The sequence below is a fragment of the Meriones unguiculatus genome, chromosome 7 (genome assembly GCF_030254825.1).
Source record: "Meriones unguiculatus strain TT.TT164.6M chromosome 7, Bangor_MerUng_6.1, whole genome shotgun sequence".
NCBI lineage: Eukaryota > Metazoa > Chordata > Mammalia > Rodentia > Muridae > Meriones > Meriones unguiculatus.
The window spans coordinates 116496536-116513469 of NC_083355.1; the positions used below are offsets into that span (position 1 = coordinate 116496536).

The 16934-nt window shown below is 46.3% G+C and overlaps 1 protein-coding gene across 1 annotated transcript in view; it reads left to right on the forward strand.

Moving 5' to 3' along the window:
- The window catches only part of Tdrd9 (tudor domain containing 9), an 88262-nt gene that overhangs the window by 52660 nt on the left and 18668 nt on the right, over positions 1-16934 (forward strand). Inside the window, exons 21-28 of the mRNA XM_060388248.1 lie at positions 1864-1980; positions 3948-4055; positions 6094-6194; positions 7395-7568; positions 9354-9465; positions 10387-10599; positions 11953-12042; positions 13023-13283. Coding sequence (XP_060244231.1) covers positions 1864-1980; positions 3948-4055; positions 6094-6194; positions 7395-7568; positions 9354-9465; positions 10387-10599; positions 11953-12042; positions 13023-13283 — 1176 coding nt within the window. The remainder of the gene's footprint in view (positions 1-1863; positions 1981-3947; positions 4056-6093; positions 6195-7394; positions 7569-9353; positions 9466-10386; positions 10600-11952; positions 12043-13022; positions 13284-16934) is intronic.

A 16934-nucleotide genomic window follows, 5' to 3' on the forward strand; every position in this document is an offset into this window, starting at 1 on the left:
GATGTCTAGTGAGACTGGCCTGACGCGTGTACGTTTTTGTGGGAGTGTATGCACATATGTAGCATATATTAGTCTGGGTTCTCTATAGGAACAGAACTTACACAATTAATAAATGTCTGTCTGTCTATATCTGTCTGTCTATCCATGCACCCACCAACCCACCCATCCATCCATCCATCCATCTATTCATCCATCCATCTCTCTATCATCTGTCCACCAGGGATTTATTAGAGTGTGGTCTAGCTAATCCAGCAATGTCTGCCTAGCAACAGAAGGTCCAACAACCCAGTAGTTATTTAATCCACAAGGGTGGATGTCTCATCTGGTCATCAGTTTATGCTGGACTCACAAAGAAGTAGTCTCTAAGGCTGGTGAAGGAAGAGCAAGAGCAAGCAGGCAAAGAGAACAGGCTTCCTTTTTCCATGTCCTTTATGTAGTTGCCAGCAGATGCTGTGGCCTAGATTAAAAGTAGATCTTCCCAGCTCAAAAAATCTGGATTAAAGATTTACCTTCCTACTTCAAAGATCTGGATTAAAAGTGGGTCTTGCCACTTCAGCTGATTTAATTAAGAAAAAAAGTTCTTCACAGGTGTGCCCAGCCATTTGGGTTTTAGTTAATTCCAGATGTCATCAAAGTTGACAACCACGAGTAGCCGCCACACAGCTCCAGTCAGATTTTGGCACTAGATTAGAATAGACTACAGTTGGAGGGAGAAGCATCTTTTTAGGTCCAGGAGTAGCTTCAGTAACAACTTAATAATTGAAAATGTTTATTTTGATCTCATGATAAAGCCACTTATCACCAGTTCCTTTTGGGGGGATTTTCTTTCAAAGGAGGTTCTCCCTGTTCTGTTAGCCTACGCTAGCTCAGAACTCAAATCCTTGTGTTCAGTCTCCTGAGTTCTGAGGTTATAGGTGTGTACCATCAAAAGCAGCCAAGATACGGGTGTGTATATGTGCACATGTATTGTGTGTGTATGTGTGATGTGTATGTAGTATGTGTTGTGTGTGCATGTGGTATGTCAGGTTGTATGTATGAAGGTAGGCCAGAGGTTGATGGGAAGTGTCTTCCCTTATTTACTTATTTTTGAGGCAGGGTCTCCAGAGAACCTAAAGCTAGATCTGGCTAGATTGGCTGATCAGTGAGCTTCAGAGAGCTGCCTCACCTCCTGCCCAAATTAGGGAAATAGGCACCCACCGGGCCTCTCCCCTCCGCCAAGTCCTCTAATGTTCTCTTTACCTCCTGCCCTCCCGACTTCATGTTCTCTCTCTCTTAAGAGAAAAAATAAAAAAGAGAACCACAAAACAAACACAAAAGATAAAAATCACCAAAATCAATAACAAAAAGGAAAACACGGGGTCTGTGTTTGATTTGAGACAGTGTTTCTCTGTGTACTCCTGACTGGCCAGGAACTTGCCATGTAGACCAGGCTGGCCCGGAACTCATCCAGTCTGCCTGCCTCTGCCTCCTAAGTGCTGGAATTAAAGGTGTGTGCTACACCAAGCTTTGGAGTCAATTTTATGGTGGTCAGCTACTCCTCTGCATGGGGCCTGCATTACAGGTCTGGGTGTTTATATAAACTATGTTTCTAAACACGAAAACAGAACGTGTTCATGGTAGTAGGTGAAGAAGACTTTAAAAGACGAAAGGTTGTGGTTGTAAGTACAGTTGGAACCACAAGCATAAGCTGAGGCTCTGGCAGTCCTGCCGTGCAGCCACTCTGCTGTTCCCCAGCCTCGTTTGTTCCTCATCAGAGTGCTGTTTAACCAGTGCACTTGTTAACTGACCCTCTCCTGCGCCCATTTGTTTTACTCCTCTGAGGAGCGTCTGTGCTTTGAGATGAGATTTTGGTGTGCACTTTAGGTGGCTGAACTTTATGAAGAGCTGAAGACCAGAATCTCGCAGTTCAACATGTTTGTGGACCCCCGCCACCCTGCCTTGGATCAGGAGTACCCATACAAGCAGCGCTTCATCCTGCAGGTGTGCCGGGCCTTCCTTTAGCGATCGGGTTTCTTCTCAGTTAGCTTCTTACTGTGTGACCGCGGATGGCCAGCCTGGCTTTGCCTTAACAGAGAGCTCCCCGCCTCTCCCTTCTGAGGCCTGGGGTCGGTGTGTGCTACCACACGCACTGTCATTGTTGAGTTCTTGTTCAGGTTGTGGTTGACAACGGGTTTCTTGCCAGCTGTTGGCGCCAGCTGTGCCTCTGAGACTTTGATACTGAGTGGCCCCACATGTGTAGCACCAGAAGCCATTCTTAGTCTTTGTCTACACCCTTCCTGGTTGGTGGTTTGTCTCAACCGCTTGTTTTTCTCCGTGAGCTCATCCTGCCACCCTGGGCCAGTGATAGAGTGTTGCAGGGTATTTGATCCCAGTGTGAGCCCTGAGACTGTGAACTGTAAAACCTGGTTCTAATTGAGATGTGCCTCAGCCTTTGATCCTAGAGCTTTCTGTTTACTGTGCACAGTACCTGTGGTGGGGCTCAGCCTCAGCACACACCTTCAATCCAAGAGCTAAATAAAGTCAACCATGGGTCAAGAGGCAGACACCGGAAAGAGGGACAGTGTGGAGGAGGAGAAAGGGCTTTTTCTGGGATGTCTGCTGAGGAGGAAGGTCACCTGGGAGCTCTCTCTGCCTCTCTGAGCCAGCAGGCTTTCACCCTGCACCTGGCTCCAAGTCTTGGTAAGATGGAACGGTTGGCTTTTTTTTAGATTTATTTATTAGTTATAGTGCTCTGCCTGCACACCAGAAGGGGCACCAGATCTTGCTAGAGATGGTTAGAAGCCACCATGTGTTAGAGTTCACCAGTGTGAACTCAGGACCTTTGGAAGAACAACCAGTGTTCTTAACCTCTGAGCCATCTTTCCAGCCCGGCATTTTGCTTTTTAAAATGACAACAGGGCCTTCTGCTGAAAGGTTCAGGGAACAGATATGCCCTCTGTTTCTGCATATGCAGGGCAGCTCTCTTGCCTCGAGAAAGAGCCTTCAGCTGTGGATCAGGGATCAGATGGCTGGCTGTGGGATGAAACCTTGCGGGAACGTGGAGGTGTTTGGCTTGCACATGAACAATGCTTCCGTCATAGGCCTTCAGAGTAGGGCTGCATTGCATGGCCCTGGTTACTGTCCTCCTGATGTGAAGAAACACCAAGACCAAGGCAACTTACAGAAGGAAGAGTTCATTGAGGACTCACAGTTCAGAGGTTGAATCATGGCCCTCTTGGACTGGGTACTGGAAGCAGGAGGGCCTGTAGACATGGTGCTTGAGCTGGGCACTTACATCTCTGCACAAGCATGTGCAGAGAGCACTAGAGGTGAGGGCCTTTTAAAGCCTCAGAGCCACCACAGTGACACACTCCTCCAACGAGGCCACACCTCCTAATTCTTCCCAAACAGTTCCACCAACTGGGGAGCAGACATGCAAATATATGAGCCTGTGAAGGCCATTCTCATTCAGACACCACAAACATACAGAACAGGGTTTGAAGTGGACACCTGTAACCCAGCATAGTGGGAATACTAGTTCTTTGGGGGCTGTGAAATTGCCATATGGCCAGGGAGAGTCTTCTCTAGGTGTTTCATGTCGGCCGATTCTTACTGAAAAAGGATTTTGCAGAGTGCCTTTTAGAAGTAAACATTAGGAACCAGCTTGCTACCCAGCGGGAGGGTCCCAACTGAAGTTATGTCTATACACCCGGGAAGATACCTGGCCTGTCGGAGCTCATGCTGGACGAGGGAGGGCTTACTGTACTGTTTTGAGCTTTCGTTTGCTTCATTCTCAGAAGCATTCCAGCTAGTCTGCAGAAATGATCCTGTAGTATGTCTGCCATGGGGGATAACAGGATGTGTGAGAAGTATAGCTTTTGTGTACTGCATGTTCAAATCATGCCAGTGCTCTGATTTGACATGAGAGCATGGTGGGAAGAAGAACTGAACGCATGCTTCTTTTCCAGGTTGTACTGGCAGGTGCTTTTTATCCAAATTACTTTACTTTTGGACAGCCAGATGAGGAGATGGCAGTGAGGGAATTGGCCGGCAAAGACCCAAAGACAACAGTTGTGGTAGGTGACACATTGGACGCTGTCCCAAGAGAAGAGTGTGGATGCAGGTTTCCAGGGAGACTTCGTGCAGAGGACTTTTTGTGTTCTAGTAGGTGCTCTGTGGATTTCCCCCTAAAGGGAATGCTATACTTATTTAAAAGCCTTTCAGAGGCTTCTGTTTTCTTACTGGTCTCTTCTTCATTTTTATAGACCCCATTTTACAGGAAGGCATTGGTAATTTATATATTCAGGGTGAGTGCTGGTTTGATCATGTACCATTTTCACGGATTTAAGGCCCTAAAGACTATTTTATTAGCAACTTAATGGTTCACAAAATAAAATGGTACTGGCTGGCAGCTTCCTGCTATAAGTAGCAGTGACCTCCCTGCCCTGATACCCAACATAAGTACTTAGAGGATGTTAAAGTCAGATTTGTGGCCCCTCAAAGTCTGTGCTAAAGAGTCTGACCTAGGGATAGCGGGAACTGGGAGGTGGGGGAAGGGGAGGAGATCCGATGATTAGCCGTGGGCACTGAGTCCTGGGTTTATAAGGGGTCGTTTGTTTACAGCCAGCAATAGCAGGTGGCAATTGCAGTTACATAAATGAGAACTGGGCTTTGATTAGACTCCTTGTCAATGAAAAGCACTTGTAGCCAGGTGTAGTGGCGCAATGGCGCATGCCTGTAATCCTAGCACTCTGGGAGGCAGAGGCAGGTGGTTCTCTGAGTTCAAAGCCAGTGAGTTTAAGGCCAGCCTGGTCTACCAAGTGAGTCCAGGACAGCCAAGGTTACGTGGAAACCCTGTCTCAAAAAAACAAAACAAAACAAAACAACAACAAAAACTCTGAAAAAACATAAAACAGAAAAGAAAGAAAAGCAAAGCACTTGTAAAGCTTGCTCCAGGCATACAGTGAGAGCTCAGTCATTGAGTCATTGCTTGCTTTAGTTCTGGGAATTGTTACACTATTGCAACTGTGGAGAGTCTGAAGATTAACAAGGATGGAGCCACAGATTTAGAACATTTCAAGTGCAAGTCTTTGAAGAGCACAGCAAGTGAGAAGGATGTGAAGATGCAGTTTATGCCTGGGGAAAAGTTTCCACTTAAAAGGCCGCCATTAGCTTGTCTAGCTCAAGGACTGTCAGCTTGGGCACCAAGCTTTTTGTGGCTTTTGTCTGTGGAGAAAGGGATTAGCTGCTTCTGTACCCTTCCTGCTGTGTCTGTCTTCAGCTGTGTGCTGTGAAAAGGCCCCACGGGACCTTACGTTAGACACACTGCCTAGCCCCAGACAGCCTGGTCAGCTGACCATTACCTGAGCACATGTCATATGAACTAAATCATGGCTGGTTTAGAACCTCATTGAGAAGCCAGGTGCTGTTAAAATCTATTCCCTGAGCTTCACACGGACACTTTAACGTCAAGGCTTTACCATCCCAGCGTTGTGATGTAGCCATGCCGTGGGGCTTGAGCTTAGGCTTGGTCCCAGGCTGTGCTCTTCTTCCCTGCTGCCACCTACAGCTCATGGAGACTTGAGCTCATCAGGGGCTGACAGAGCACAGGGACTTCAGTGGAACGGGAGCTTGGAACATGAGTGAGCTTGATGCTTGTGGAGGGCAGAGAGTGCTATAGCGGAGGGCTTTGGAGCAGCTGGAGTTGAGGCTGCTGGGTAGGAGCCTGGCTTTGCTGCCATGAGGAGGGGATAGCCTTTGAGGACCAGCAGTCCATCTTCCTTAACTCTTCCCCTGCCATTCTTTGTCAGAAGGATGATGTTTCAGGAAGCTGTAGTTAGTGTGATCATTTTCAAGTAATAAAATGAAAGCATTAAAAAAAAAAAAAAAAACAAAACCCCCAAAACTTTTACTGTTGAACTTTTCAACAAGGGGAAAAAAGCCTTTATTTTATGCCTTTTTTGTTAAAGTCGTGTGGTTGGTAGGTACACAGATAGGCCAAGTCTGTCATGTATTTATATGGGTTGAGCTTGCAAGTGAGGGCAGGAACAGCTGCTGCTCAGCGCCTGCTCGGTCCTTACAGGCGGCGCTGACATGTGCTATGTTCTCTTACAGCTGAAACACATTCCTCCTTACGGATTTCTATACTACAAGCAACTGCAGTCTCTCTTCAGACAGTGTGGTCAAGTGAAATCCATTGTGTTTGATGGTGCCAAGTAAGTAGTCAGTTTCTGTAATCGGCTGCAATGACAAGAAGTCCTCCATTTTAAATGTTACAGAGGTCTCTTCTGGGCTACTCGTGTGGAAAAGTAGGTTCCTTGGAGGCCATCAGGCTAGCTCTCCAGTGGAACCTTGGTCTGTCATATTGTCAATGGGAGTTTCTGTCCTTTCCAGCTGTATGTCCTAACGGAACTGTGTGTCCGCTGCTGTAGCATGCATGTCCCGGTTCTCTGCAGGAATCTTCTCTTTGGTGCCTGTCCCCAGTCCCCAGCTTTTCATGGCCAGTCACTAATAGCCATGGGAGATACTCCAAAGGGCAGAGTTTATCTGTGCATTTCTTTAACACACATTTGTCATTAGTGACTTTGTAAAACATAGAGTACAGAAACGCAGTTAATTTGGCCCTATTTTATTAGCAAGTCAGTAACAAATGGTTAGTTAAAAGAATCACCAAGAGCCTCTATTTCCAAAAGGAAATGCTTATGTATATAAGGTTACAGTTTTAAAATAGATTAGAAAACAAACAAACAAAGCCTCTGGAGCTGAGGGCTGAACCCAGGGCCTTGTGCATTCCTCATAATTTTGGCTTTTTAGTCACGATACAAATGTCATACTAATATTTCAGAGGAAAGCAACTATGTTCTTTTTGGTTCTGCCAGGACCAGTTAGTGATATAGAAGAGCAATCAAAGAAAAATGACTGTAGCCCTTCACATAACAGCACGCTCTGTAGACGCTGTGAGTTTGAGGCTTGCAGGCACAGGTGAAACCTGGCAGTGAGTGGCAGTGAGTGACTCTACCCTAGGGGATGTTGAAAGGGTCCTGCCAAGCTCCTGTGCTGTGCATTTGTGTGCTGCTTTGCATCACTGTTTCAGTCTACAGCAGTTTTAAAACAGGAAACCAGGTCTCGTGCTGAAATTGTGAGAATTAAGATTCCCTGGCCAAAGTTCTGTGAACAATGCCGTCTCTGCACTGTGTTGCGCAGTGAGGCCTGGCTCACTGGCTTGTCATTGTAACATTGCCTCAGCGAATAGTCTGTCTTTAAACCAGCCAACATTTCTATTGATTAATTGGAATGATGAGTTCCTAGCATTTTGAGACGTATGCAGTGAGAATTTCTCTCTAACCTCAAGAGAAATTAATATGTGGTTATTTACTAGATACCTGATAAATTTATATTTTATATTTATGGAGCAGAGCCTTTGTGGAGTTTTCACGGAATCCAACAGAGAGGTTTAAAACCCTCCCTGCTGTGAACTTAGCAGTCAAGATGTCCCAGTTAAAAGTGTCCCTGGAGCTGAGTGTTCATGCTGCAGAGGAGATTGAGGGGAAGGTGCAAGGCGGGTCGGTGTCAAAGCTCAGGAACACAAGGTAATTCCAGAAGATTCCACCTGCACCGGGCTCCAAATACGTTCCCACGTGACCGTTGAAGCCTGGCTTTGTCACGAGGGGCCACTGCCCTTGAATCCTGGCATCTCTTCATGGGTGTCCTTGAACCTGTTACCACTTCTCCTGGGTGTTTTCCATCTGTTCGGTAGATATGATACCTGCTGTGAAGTCATCAAAAGGACTGAGTGGAAGAATTTACATTTTTGGTTTAAATTATAGAAATTAATGCTGTGCTTATTTCCTTTCTTCCTTCTTAGATTTATGAATTTCATTTAGATAGTTCTCTTTTTTGGGCAGAGCAAAAAGTGGGCTTTAATGAAGGTGCATCAGGGCCTTGGTTCTTACAGTGCAGTCTTTCTCCCCGCCCCGCTGTTGTGACACGAGTGTCCTCATAGCTGGGGTGGCTAGTGGCAGCGCTCCTAGTGGCTGTTAGGAATGCAGATCTTTTTTGGACACAGTTTGAATACTATCTGGTATTTATAACAGACTCTTTTCCTTTTAGGCCAGACCCCAGTGCCACAGGGGCAGAAGTCTTCTTTTTAAATTTTTGTTTGTTTGAGTCAGGGTTTCACAATGTGGCCGTGACTGGCCTAGAACTTGTTTTGTAGGCCAGGCTGGCCTCAAACTCGGAGATCCCATGCCCGGCTTTATTTGTTTTGTTTTTCAAAATTTGACTTATCTCTTCTTCTGTGTAACCTTTGTGGTTCCAGAAGAAAGAAACCTGTGAATATGAGCAGTTGTTGAGGGAGACAGCCGAAGCTCTAGGCCCAGCCAGTGTGGGATGTTGTAGGGTTTTTTTGTTTGGTTTGGTTTTTGTTTGTTTGGTATATGTGGCTTATGTCCTTGTTAGTTAGGTGTGTGGATGTGGAGGCCAGGGCCTGATAAGTTGTCACCTTAACCATTTGAGACAAGATGACTCAGTGGATTTGAAGCTCATCTGTTTTGGCTGGGCTGGCTCCAGGGAACTGCCTGCATCAATGCCTCAGCCAGTGCTGAGGTGATAGGTGTTACTGCTGGCTTTTCACATGGTGTGGGGGACTCTGAGGACTAGGGGCCTCATGCTTTTACCAGGCACTTTACTAACAGAACTGCTTCCTCAGCCCAAAAATTTCCTTTTCAAGTGAGATCACACTCAGTATTTCTGGTTGTGTCAGCTTTCCATTTCAGTGACAAGTACCTGACATGGTCATCTTGCAAGAGGAAAAGTTACTTTGGCTCATGGCTTCAGAAGTTTTAGTCCGTGGTTGGTTGGTCCTCTTAACAGGGGCCATGGTTCCACCTCCCAAAGTTCTACTACCTGCCAGTAGCTCCATATGCAGGGCATTTGGGGAATAATTAAGAACCAAACTATAGTCTCCATGTGGGTTCCCTAGTAAGGGGAGCAGGGGCTATCTCTGACATGGACTCTGTTGCCTAATCTTTGATCACTTCCCCGTGGTGGGGTGCCCTTGTGAGGCCATAGGAGAAGAGGATGCAGGCAGTCCTGATGAGATTTAATAGGCTGGGGCTAGATGGTGGGAGAGGAGGGCTCCCCCTTAATGGGGACGGTGGGAGGGGAGGGATGGGGAAAGGAAAGGAAGGGCTGGGAGGAAACCAGGGAGGGGGCTACAATCAGGATATAAAGTGAATAAAGTATAAAAAATAAAAATTAAAAAAGAACCAAACAATAGCACTGAAAATACTAGAGTAGGTCAAGTGGTAATTCACACCTGGAAATGTTTTTATAACATTTAATTTTATTTTCTTGTTTAAACTCATGTTACGTAGGGTGAACGTGGACTTTCAGAAGCAGACGGTAGATCCCATGCAAGTCTCATTCAACACCTTGGATAGACCCCGGACAGTTGCAGATCTCCTCCTGACAGTCGATGTCACTGAGGTGAGATGTGCCACAGGTCCCCAGAGCCTCTCCCGCCCCCACACCGGAAGATGCTGGTCACGGAGCAGCCTGTCTGCGCGCAAATAACCGTCTGTGGTGGACACACCTTTAATCTCAGTTCTGAGGAGGCAGAGGCAGGTCACTATGAATTTGAGGCCAGCCTGGTCTACACAGAGAATTTAGGCAAGATAAGGCTACACACTGAGACACTGTCTCAAAGGGAAAAAACAAAACCCTAAAAAACTTTAAAAAATTAGTTGGAGTGATATATGCTGCATAATTGTTTACACCAACAAAACTAGTATTGAAAATACTGAGTATGTTTTTCATTTATTTAAAATAAATGAAATAACCTGTATGGAGCGAAGGACAAAGCTCAGCAGTGGGGCTCCGGTCTGCATGTGTAAGTAAGGCCCTCGCTTCAAACCCCAGCACAAAAACCAAATCAGCGCATGTGTTCACTTTCTGGTAAACCTGCAGCCACATTTCCTCAGGAAATTCATGCAGAAATCTGGAATACAGCAGGAGCCATGACCCTGTGAACCTGTGGTCTGAGCAGCGGTAGAGAAGCTGGTCCTTGGGTCTTTGACACTGCTGTCTCTCTGCCAGACCTCATGCACTGTTCTTTCATGGACTGGGCCCCTGGACTCGGCAGCTTCGAGGGTGCCCAAGGCTCCCCCCCCGCCCACCTTACTGACTTAGCTGAACTAAATCCAGACCTCTCAAAGCCCTCACACGAGGCCTGCTGAGTCACCTCGGAGGACAGCAGATAGTTCATGGGCTTGTTCTGCTGTTGACAGGAAGCCCTCTTTCTCACAGGCTACTAGAAACCTGTGCAGAACACTGGCCACAGGAACAAGCCTGTTCAGAGGGCTGCGTGGACACGTCTGTAGTCTTTATGCCCATCCTCTTCCCGTTCAGGTGGTAGAAGTGGGGCACTTCTGGGGGTACAGGATTGATGAAAGGAACGCAGAGCTCCTGAGAAAGCTGACTGCAGAGATAAACCGGCTAGAGCTGGCCCCCCTGCCTGTGCACCCGCACCCGGACTTGGTCTGCCTGGCACCGTTTACTGACTACAACAAGGAAAGCTACTTTAGAGCTCAAATCCTTTATGTTTCTGGAAATTCTGCTGAGGTATGTTTCCTGTTACCAGATCACTGGCAAAGAAAGGAATTAAACCTAGAAATTTATGGAAAATTTTGGGACAGGAGAGATGTGTTGCTCTTCATTTAATGGTAGCAGGCTAATATTAGCCCTACAATTATTACGGTATCTCTAACCCACTTTCACAATCAATAGACTACACAGACACATGATAGATTTTAGAATATCCTTATCTTACCTGAGGCAAGGCAGATAAGAACCATCTAAACTACCTTTACTTCCCAGCCCCATCCCAGGCTGCCCCACCACCACCACCAATTCCATAAACACTTGCTTATCCTTCATCTGGACCACTTCCTCCATCCGCACCTTCCCTGTGCTAATCCCTCCCCCAAGCCATGGCAGCATCTCTGCTTCCTTTCCCCTCCTCCTTTCTCTCTCCTTTTGCAAAGCACCAGGCCGTGCTGCTTACAGACATGGCTCGGAGGACCCAGGTTCAATTCCCAGTATGGAGGCTAATAGCCATTTTTAACTCCAGACCTGGCCTTCATGGGCACTGCACACATGTGGTGCACATACATATAAAAAAATAGAAAATCTGCTTGTCAACCTGGAGACAGAGGCAGGCCTCTGAATTCAAGGCCAGCCTGATCAACATATAGTGTATTCCAGAACAGCCAAGGCTACATACATAGAGGTGCTCTGTCTCAAAAACACCAAAAATAAGTGAAATAAAGAAATCCATAGTGATTACTATTAGAATGGGAATGCAAGATACATAGAAGGCCCCTGTGACTGCTTCTCCCCACCTCACCCCAAAAGGAAGCTACAGCCTAAGCAGAAAGCCACTGAAGAGAACTCTTGAGGACTGTGAGAGCGAGGCTGCAGGGCAGCTCTTCACAGCTGATGGCTGTGGGGTGGGGAGGGGAAGGACTGAGCTTTCCCTAAGGGGCTGGCCACCGGAGTGACCAGGCCCCGTGAGTATACAGGCAACACAAAACGGACTTGGTATTTTTTAATTCTTTTTTTCTTTGTGGGAGGGGCTGTCACAATTCAGGGAGGTGGACCTGGCAGCACTGGGAAGTGAATGTGATCTGGGTGCAGTATGTGAGATTTAGAAATAATAAAAAATACTATGTTAATAAAAAACACAAAAGAATAGTGGATAGGGAGGAGAAACTATCTTGGCCGTGAGTATGGATTCCAACAGTGGATTTGAATAAAGTTACATTTCCTCGAAACAACAACAGAATGGTGGGAATGTAAGGCATTTCCTTGTCTGTGTAGTGCCAGCTGTGCAGCTGTAGAGTTAGGCTGCTGCGCTCCCCGCAGAAAGAGAACCGCGGTGGGAGTCCCTGTCAGCGCTTGTTCTCTCTGTCACAGGTGTTCTTCGTAGACTATGGGAATAGGTCTCACGTAGACCTAGATCTGCTGAGGGAGATTCCCTGTCAGTTTCTGGAGCTTCCATTTCAGGTAAGGCCGAGAGGATTCTGGGGAATGAGTGTTGACTACCAGAAGGGGACTGCCTGGAGGTCACCTGGGCCTTCGCAGCTAAAGTCCATAACAGAAGGACTGACCTACACTAGCCAAATTGGTTATTTACTCTTAAAAATTGCATTGTTGTGGGCATGGTTGCCATTAGGAAATCAGAATGTAGGGAGGATCCGACCTTGAGCAAGAGAGAATTGTAGTGCTGTCTTAGCCACTGCCCTCCTGCTGTGGAGAGGGCAAGGCCACTCTTACAAGGAAAGCCTTTAGCTGGGGGCTTGCGTACAGCCTCAGGGGCTTAGTCCATCATCTGCATGGCAGAGAGCACGGGCCAGGCAGGCATGGTGCCGGAGAAGGCGCGGAGAGCTACCTCCTGATCTTTCGGCAGAGGGAGACAGAGACAGAGACTCTGACTGAGTCTGGTGTGGGCTTTTGAAATCCTGTTTCCTCTAACAAGGCCACACAAGTCTAGAAATCTTTCTAATCCTTTCAAAAAGTTCCACTTACTGTTGACTAAGCATTCAAATATCTGAGCGCTCTTATCTCAGCGGCCACGGGCATCTTGTGATGCTGGCTGCTCAGGATCTGGCGTGTGGCTTGAGATTTACACTTACGTGCTCTGTCCCCATCAAGAATATTCTCAAGTTTACTTTAAAATACTGCTGTGGATTAAAAAAGGAAGCCAGCCTGGTGTGCTGACAGATGCCTTTATCCTAGCACTCTGGTGGCAGAGGGACAGTCTGTCTGGTCTACGTAGTGAGTTCCAGTTCAGCCACAGTGAGTCTCTCTCCAACGTAAATAACTAAAAAAATAATTAATTTTAAAAATTAAGTGAAGCCTTGTTTATTAGCTGGGAAACTCTCACTACACCCATAGCTCTCTTGACTTTCCTAGGAAGGAGAATTTGTTAGTAGTGTTCTGTTTGCTTATGAAACTGTTTCAGAGCGCTTTTCTTTGTGTCTCAGGCTTTGGAATTCAAGATTTGCAAGATGCGGCCATCCGCAAAGTCTCTTATCTGCGGCGAGCACTGGAGTGGGGGGGCGAACGGGCGGTTCGCCTCCCTGGTCAGTGGCTGCCCTCTCCTGGTGAAGGTGTTCTCTGTGGTGCACAGTGTCCTGCATGTGGACGTGTACCGGTACTCGGGTGCCCAGGATGCCATCAACGTCAGAGATGTCCTCATCCGGGAGGGCTACGCGGAGCTGGCAGAGGAGTCCTACGAGTCCAAAGTACGACTCTTCTTTGTTTGTGGGCACAGGTGTGTGGTGGGGAGGCTGGGCCAGGCTGGGCGGGGAGAGAGAGCAGGCTCCTTCCTTTCTGCTGGCGTTGAGGAGGTGGGTAGGTGATGGCTGGAGGTGCTCCTTAGGCAGTCTTTGGATCCTCGACCTTCCTAAAGCTGCTTAATCCAGGCCCTTTCCTGCATCTCCTCATGTTGTGGTGACCCCCTAACCACAAAATTACTTCTGTTCCTACTTCATAACTGTAATTTTGCCGCCTAAACAAGACCTGAGTAATGGCCACACCAACGTCACACCAGCTTAGACAGAGGGAACCTCATAGGGGCCCGTCTCTAGATGAAGAACTATAGGTGCAGTGCAGTGGTGCACTCAGGGAGGCCGAGGCAGGTGGATCGCTGTGAGTTCAAGGCCAGCCTGGTCTACAGAGTTAGTCCAGGACAGCCAAGGCTACACAGAGAAACCCTGTCTCCAACCTGCCCCCCCAAAAAAAATTTGTAAAAAAAAAAAAAAAAAAAAAAAGCTTAAAGAAAAGCTAAAAGAGATTTTGAAATGCTGTATTGCTGAGGTGTCATGGCTGTAGCTTCCCTGTCACTTCCAGGAGTTGCCTGGTCACCTGGCTCATGCAGTCTTTCCATCCGTCTCCACAGTATCCCTCAGCCTCAGGGGTGGGGCTGCTGGAGTTGTAACAGCCGGGGCTGAGGGCTTGATCTCTGCATTTGACCAGCTGTGGCTGTCTAAAATGACTGCTCTGCTGCATAGAGGTGCTTTGTTGATGAGGTGGAGAGCTGAAACTATCTGTAGCTATATTAGATACGAAGGTAAGGTGGCATTTAGTGATTAATTAAAGTGGCATACCATGTGCCTGGCAACTTGGGTCTGGGAACCTGACTGGGCTGGTGAGGGAATGAAAGAAGGGCAGACACACAGATGTATGTACGGAAAAGTTGAGGTCAGTAGGCTGTGTGCACAATGATGGAACGGCACCAACTACCAGGGTGTCAACAGCTGGACCTCAGCATGCGTTTTTTAGTTGGGCTGTGTAGGGGGGAGGAGTTAGCTAGTCTAGGGGGAGGTCTCTGGGTGAATGGCTGCAAACACCCTGGAAAAGGAAGCGGCAGTTTTTACTGTGTGCCTGCACTGGCAAGTCATTTGTAAACACTATCTGTAGTGATCAGTACCATTTTTTAAAACTGAGTTCTGCATTTTCTTGACTCTGTTTTCTACGTTATATATATACTCTGATTACTAATCCTTTGTCAGATGGGTAGCTTGTGAAGAGTCTCTCCCTCTCCGGGCTGTTTGTCAGTGTAAGGAGCTTTGGGTCTCACTTGTCAGTGGTTAGCCTTGATTTCTGGGCGTGGAGCCCTGTTCAGAAAGCCCTCTCCTACACCCCTGTCTTACAGGAAACTGCTGTGTTTGCTTCCAACAGCTTCAGGGTCTCAGGTTTCACACTGAGGTTCTTGATAATTTTTTACATTTTTGTATGTATTGCATCTATGTCTGTGTGGGTGTGTGGGATCCCCTGGAACTGGACTTAGAGACAGTAGTGAGACGCCCTGTGGGTACTGGGAATGGAACCTATGCCCCCTCTAAGGAAAGCCTGTGTTCTTAACCACAGAGCCACCTCTCTAGCCCAAGGTCTTTGATAAATTTTATGAGGGTGATAGATAGGGTCTAATTTTATTCTTCTCCATATATATACCCGGTTTTTCCAGGACCATTTGTTGAAGATGCTATCTTTTTCCCAGTATGTGTTTTTGACCTCGTTGTCAAATATCAGATGGCTGTAGTTATATGCAGTTATGTTTAGGTGTTTCATTTTGTTCTTTGGTCAACATGTCTTTTTTTATTTTAATTTTTATTAATTATACTTTATTCACTTTGTATCTCCCCATAAACCCTCCCTCCTTCCCTCCCAATCCCACCTTCCCTCTCTCTTCTCCACGCATGTCCCTCCCCAAGTCCACTGATAGGGGAAGTCTTCCTCTCCTTCCTTCTGATCCTAGTCTATCAGGTCTCATCAGGACTGGCTGTATTATCTTCCTCTGTGGCCTGGTAAGGCTGCTCCCCACTCAGGGGGAGGTGATCAAAGAGCAGGCCAGTCAGTCACAACATGTCTGTTTTTGTGTCAGTATCATACTGGTTTTTTGTTTTCTTTTTCTTTTTTCTTTTTTCCTTTTTTTTTTTTTTTTTTTTTTTTTTGGCTGAGGATTGTTTTGGGATTTTTTTGTGGTTTTGTGTGAACTTTTGGAAAGTCTCTTCTGTGAAGAACATTGCAGGATTTTTGATTAGGGTTGAATTGAATTTATAAATAGCTTTTGGAAGGAATAGTCATTTACACAATGTTAATTCTACCAGTCTATGAGCATGGAATATCTTTCCATTTTCTAGCATTTCCTTCTTCAGAGGTTTGAAGTTTTCATTTTGAAGGTCCTTCCCTTCCTTGGTTGGGCTTTCCTAGGTATTTAATTTTCCTTGAGAATGCTGGGAATATAAGTCTGTTCAGATCTTCTCTGCATGTTTGTTACTGGTGCGTAAAACAGTTTGATTCTGTATCCTGCCACATTGTTGAGTTTGTTTATCATTTCTAGAAGTCTTTGGTAGAATTTTTTGGAATCTCTAATGTTATGCAATCTGTTAATAGGGGTGTCATACAACCCTGGCTGGCCTGGCACTTTCTATAGATCAGTATCAGGCTCACCTGGAACTCAGAGAAATGTCCTGCCTCTGCCTCCTCAGTTCTGGTGACACAGGTGTGCCCAGTTATTATTTTTAAATACATGTGTGCATGTGAGTGTGGTAATCACGGAGTTCAGAAAAGTATTCCATATCCCCTTGAAGCTGGAGTTCCAGGCAGCCGTGACCCTCTGTGGGTGCTGGGAACTGAACGAAGGACTTCTGTGAGAGCAGTACCTGCTTTTGACAGTGAGCCATCTCTAGACCGCGGCTCTCAGTCTGTGGGTCGTGACTGCTTTGGGGTTTAAATGACCCTTTCACAGGAGTCGCCTGAGACCATCCTGCATATCAGATATTTACACCATGATTCGTAATGGTAGCAAAACTAAAGTTATGAAGTAGCAACAAAAATAATTCAAAAATAAAGTTCCTCATGTTGTGGAACTTTATTAAAGGGTCGCAGCATGAGGAAGGTTGAGAACCACTGCTCTAAATCCTGTTCTAACTTCTTGAGATTGCAAGTGTCTTGAGTTTATAAGCGTATGTGCACTTATTTAGAACTGGGTCATGTTCTGTGTGTGTCTTGACTGCACAGGTGAAAAGGCAGAGTCCCCTGCCTTAGAAATCAGCACAGGAAAGTGGGTGGTCTGTGAGTAGAGCATACAGTAAGAATCCAAAACTGGACACATGAGACAGGCCACAAATCCTAGTTCTCAAGAGACTGAGACAGAAAGTTCATCCTCAGAGTTCAAGGTCATCCTCAGCTACATATCAAGTTTGAGGCCATCTTGGGCTACAGGGGACCATGTGTTTAAAAAAAAAAAAAGTAATGCTCTTGTCCTAAATTAGCTCTAACAAAGAGTCCTCCCTTCTCTCACATTCTGGTATTTATCTAAGAAATGTAAATAGTCTCTCTATTGTTTATAAGTCAGTGTAGCCTATAAATAAATCCTTCTCTGAGATTAA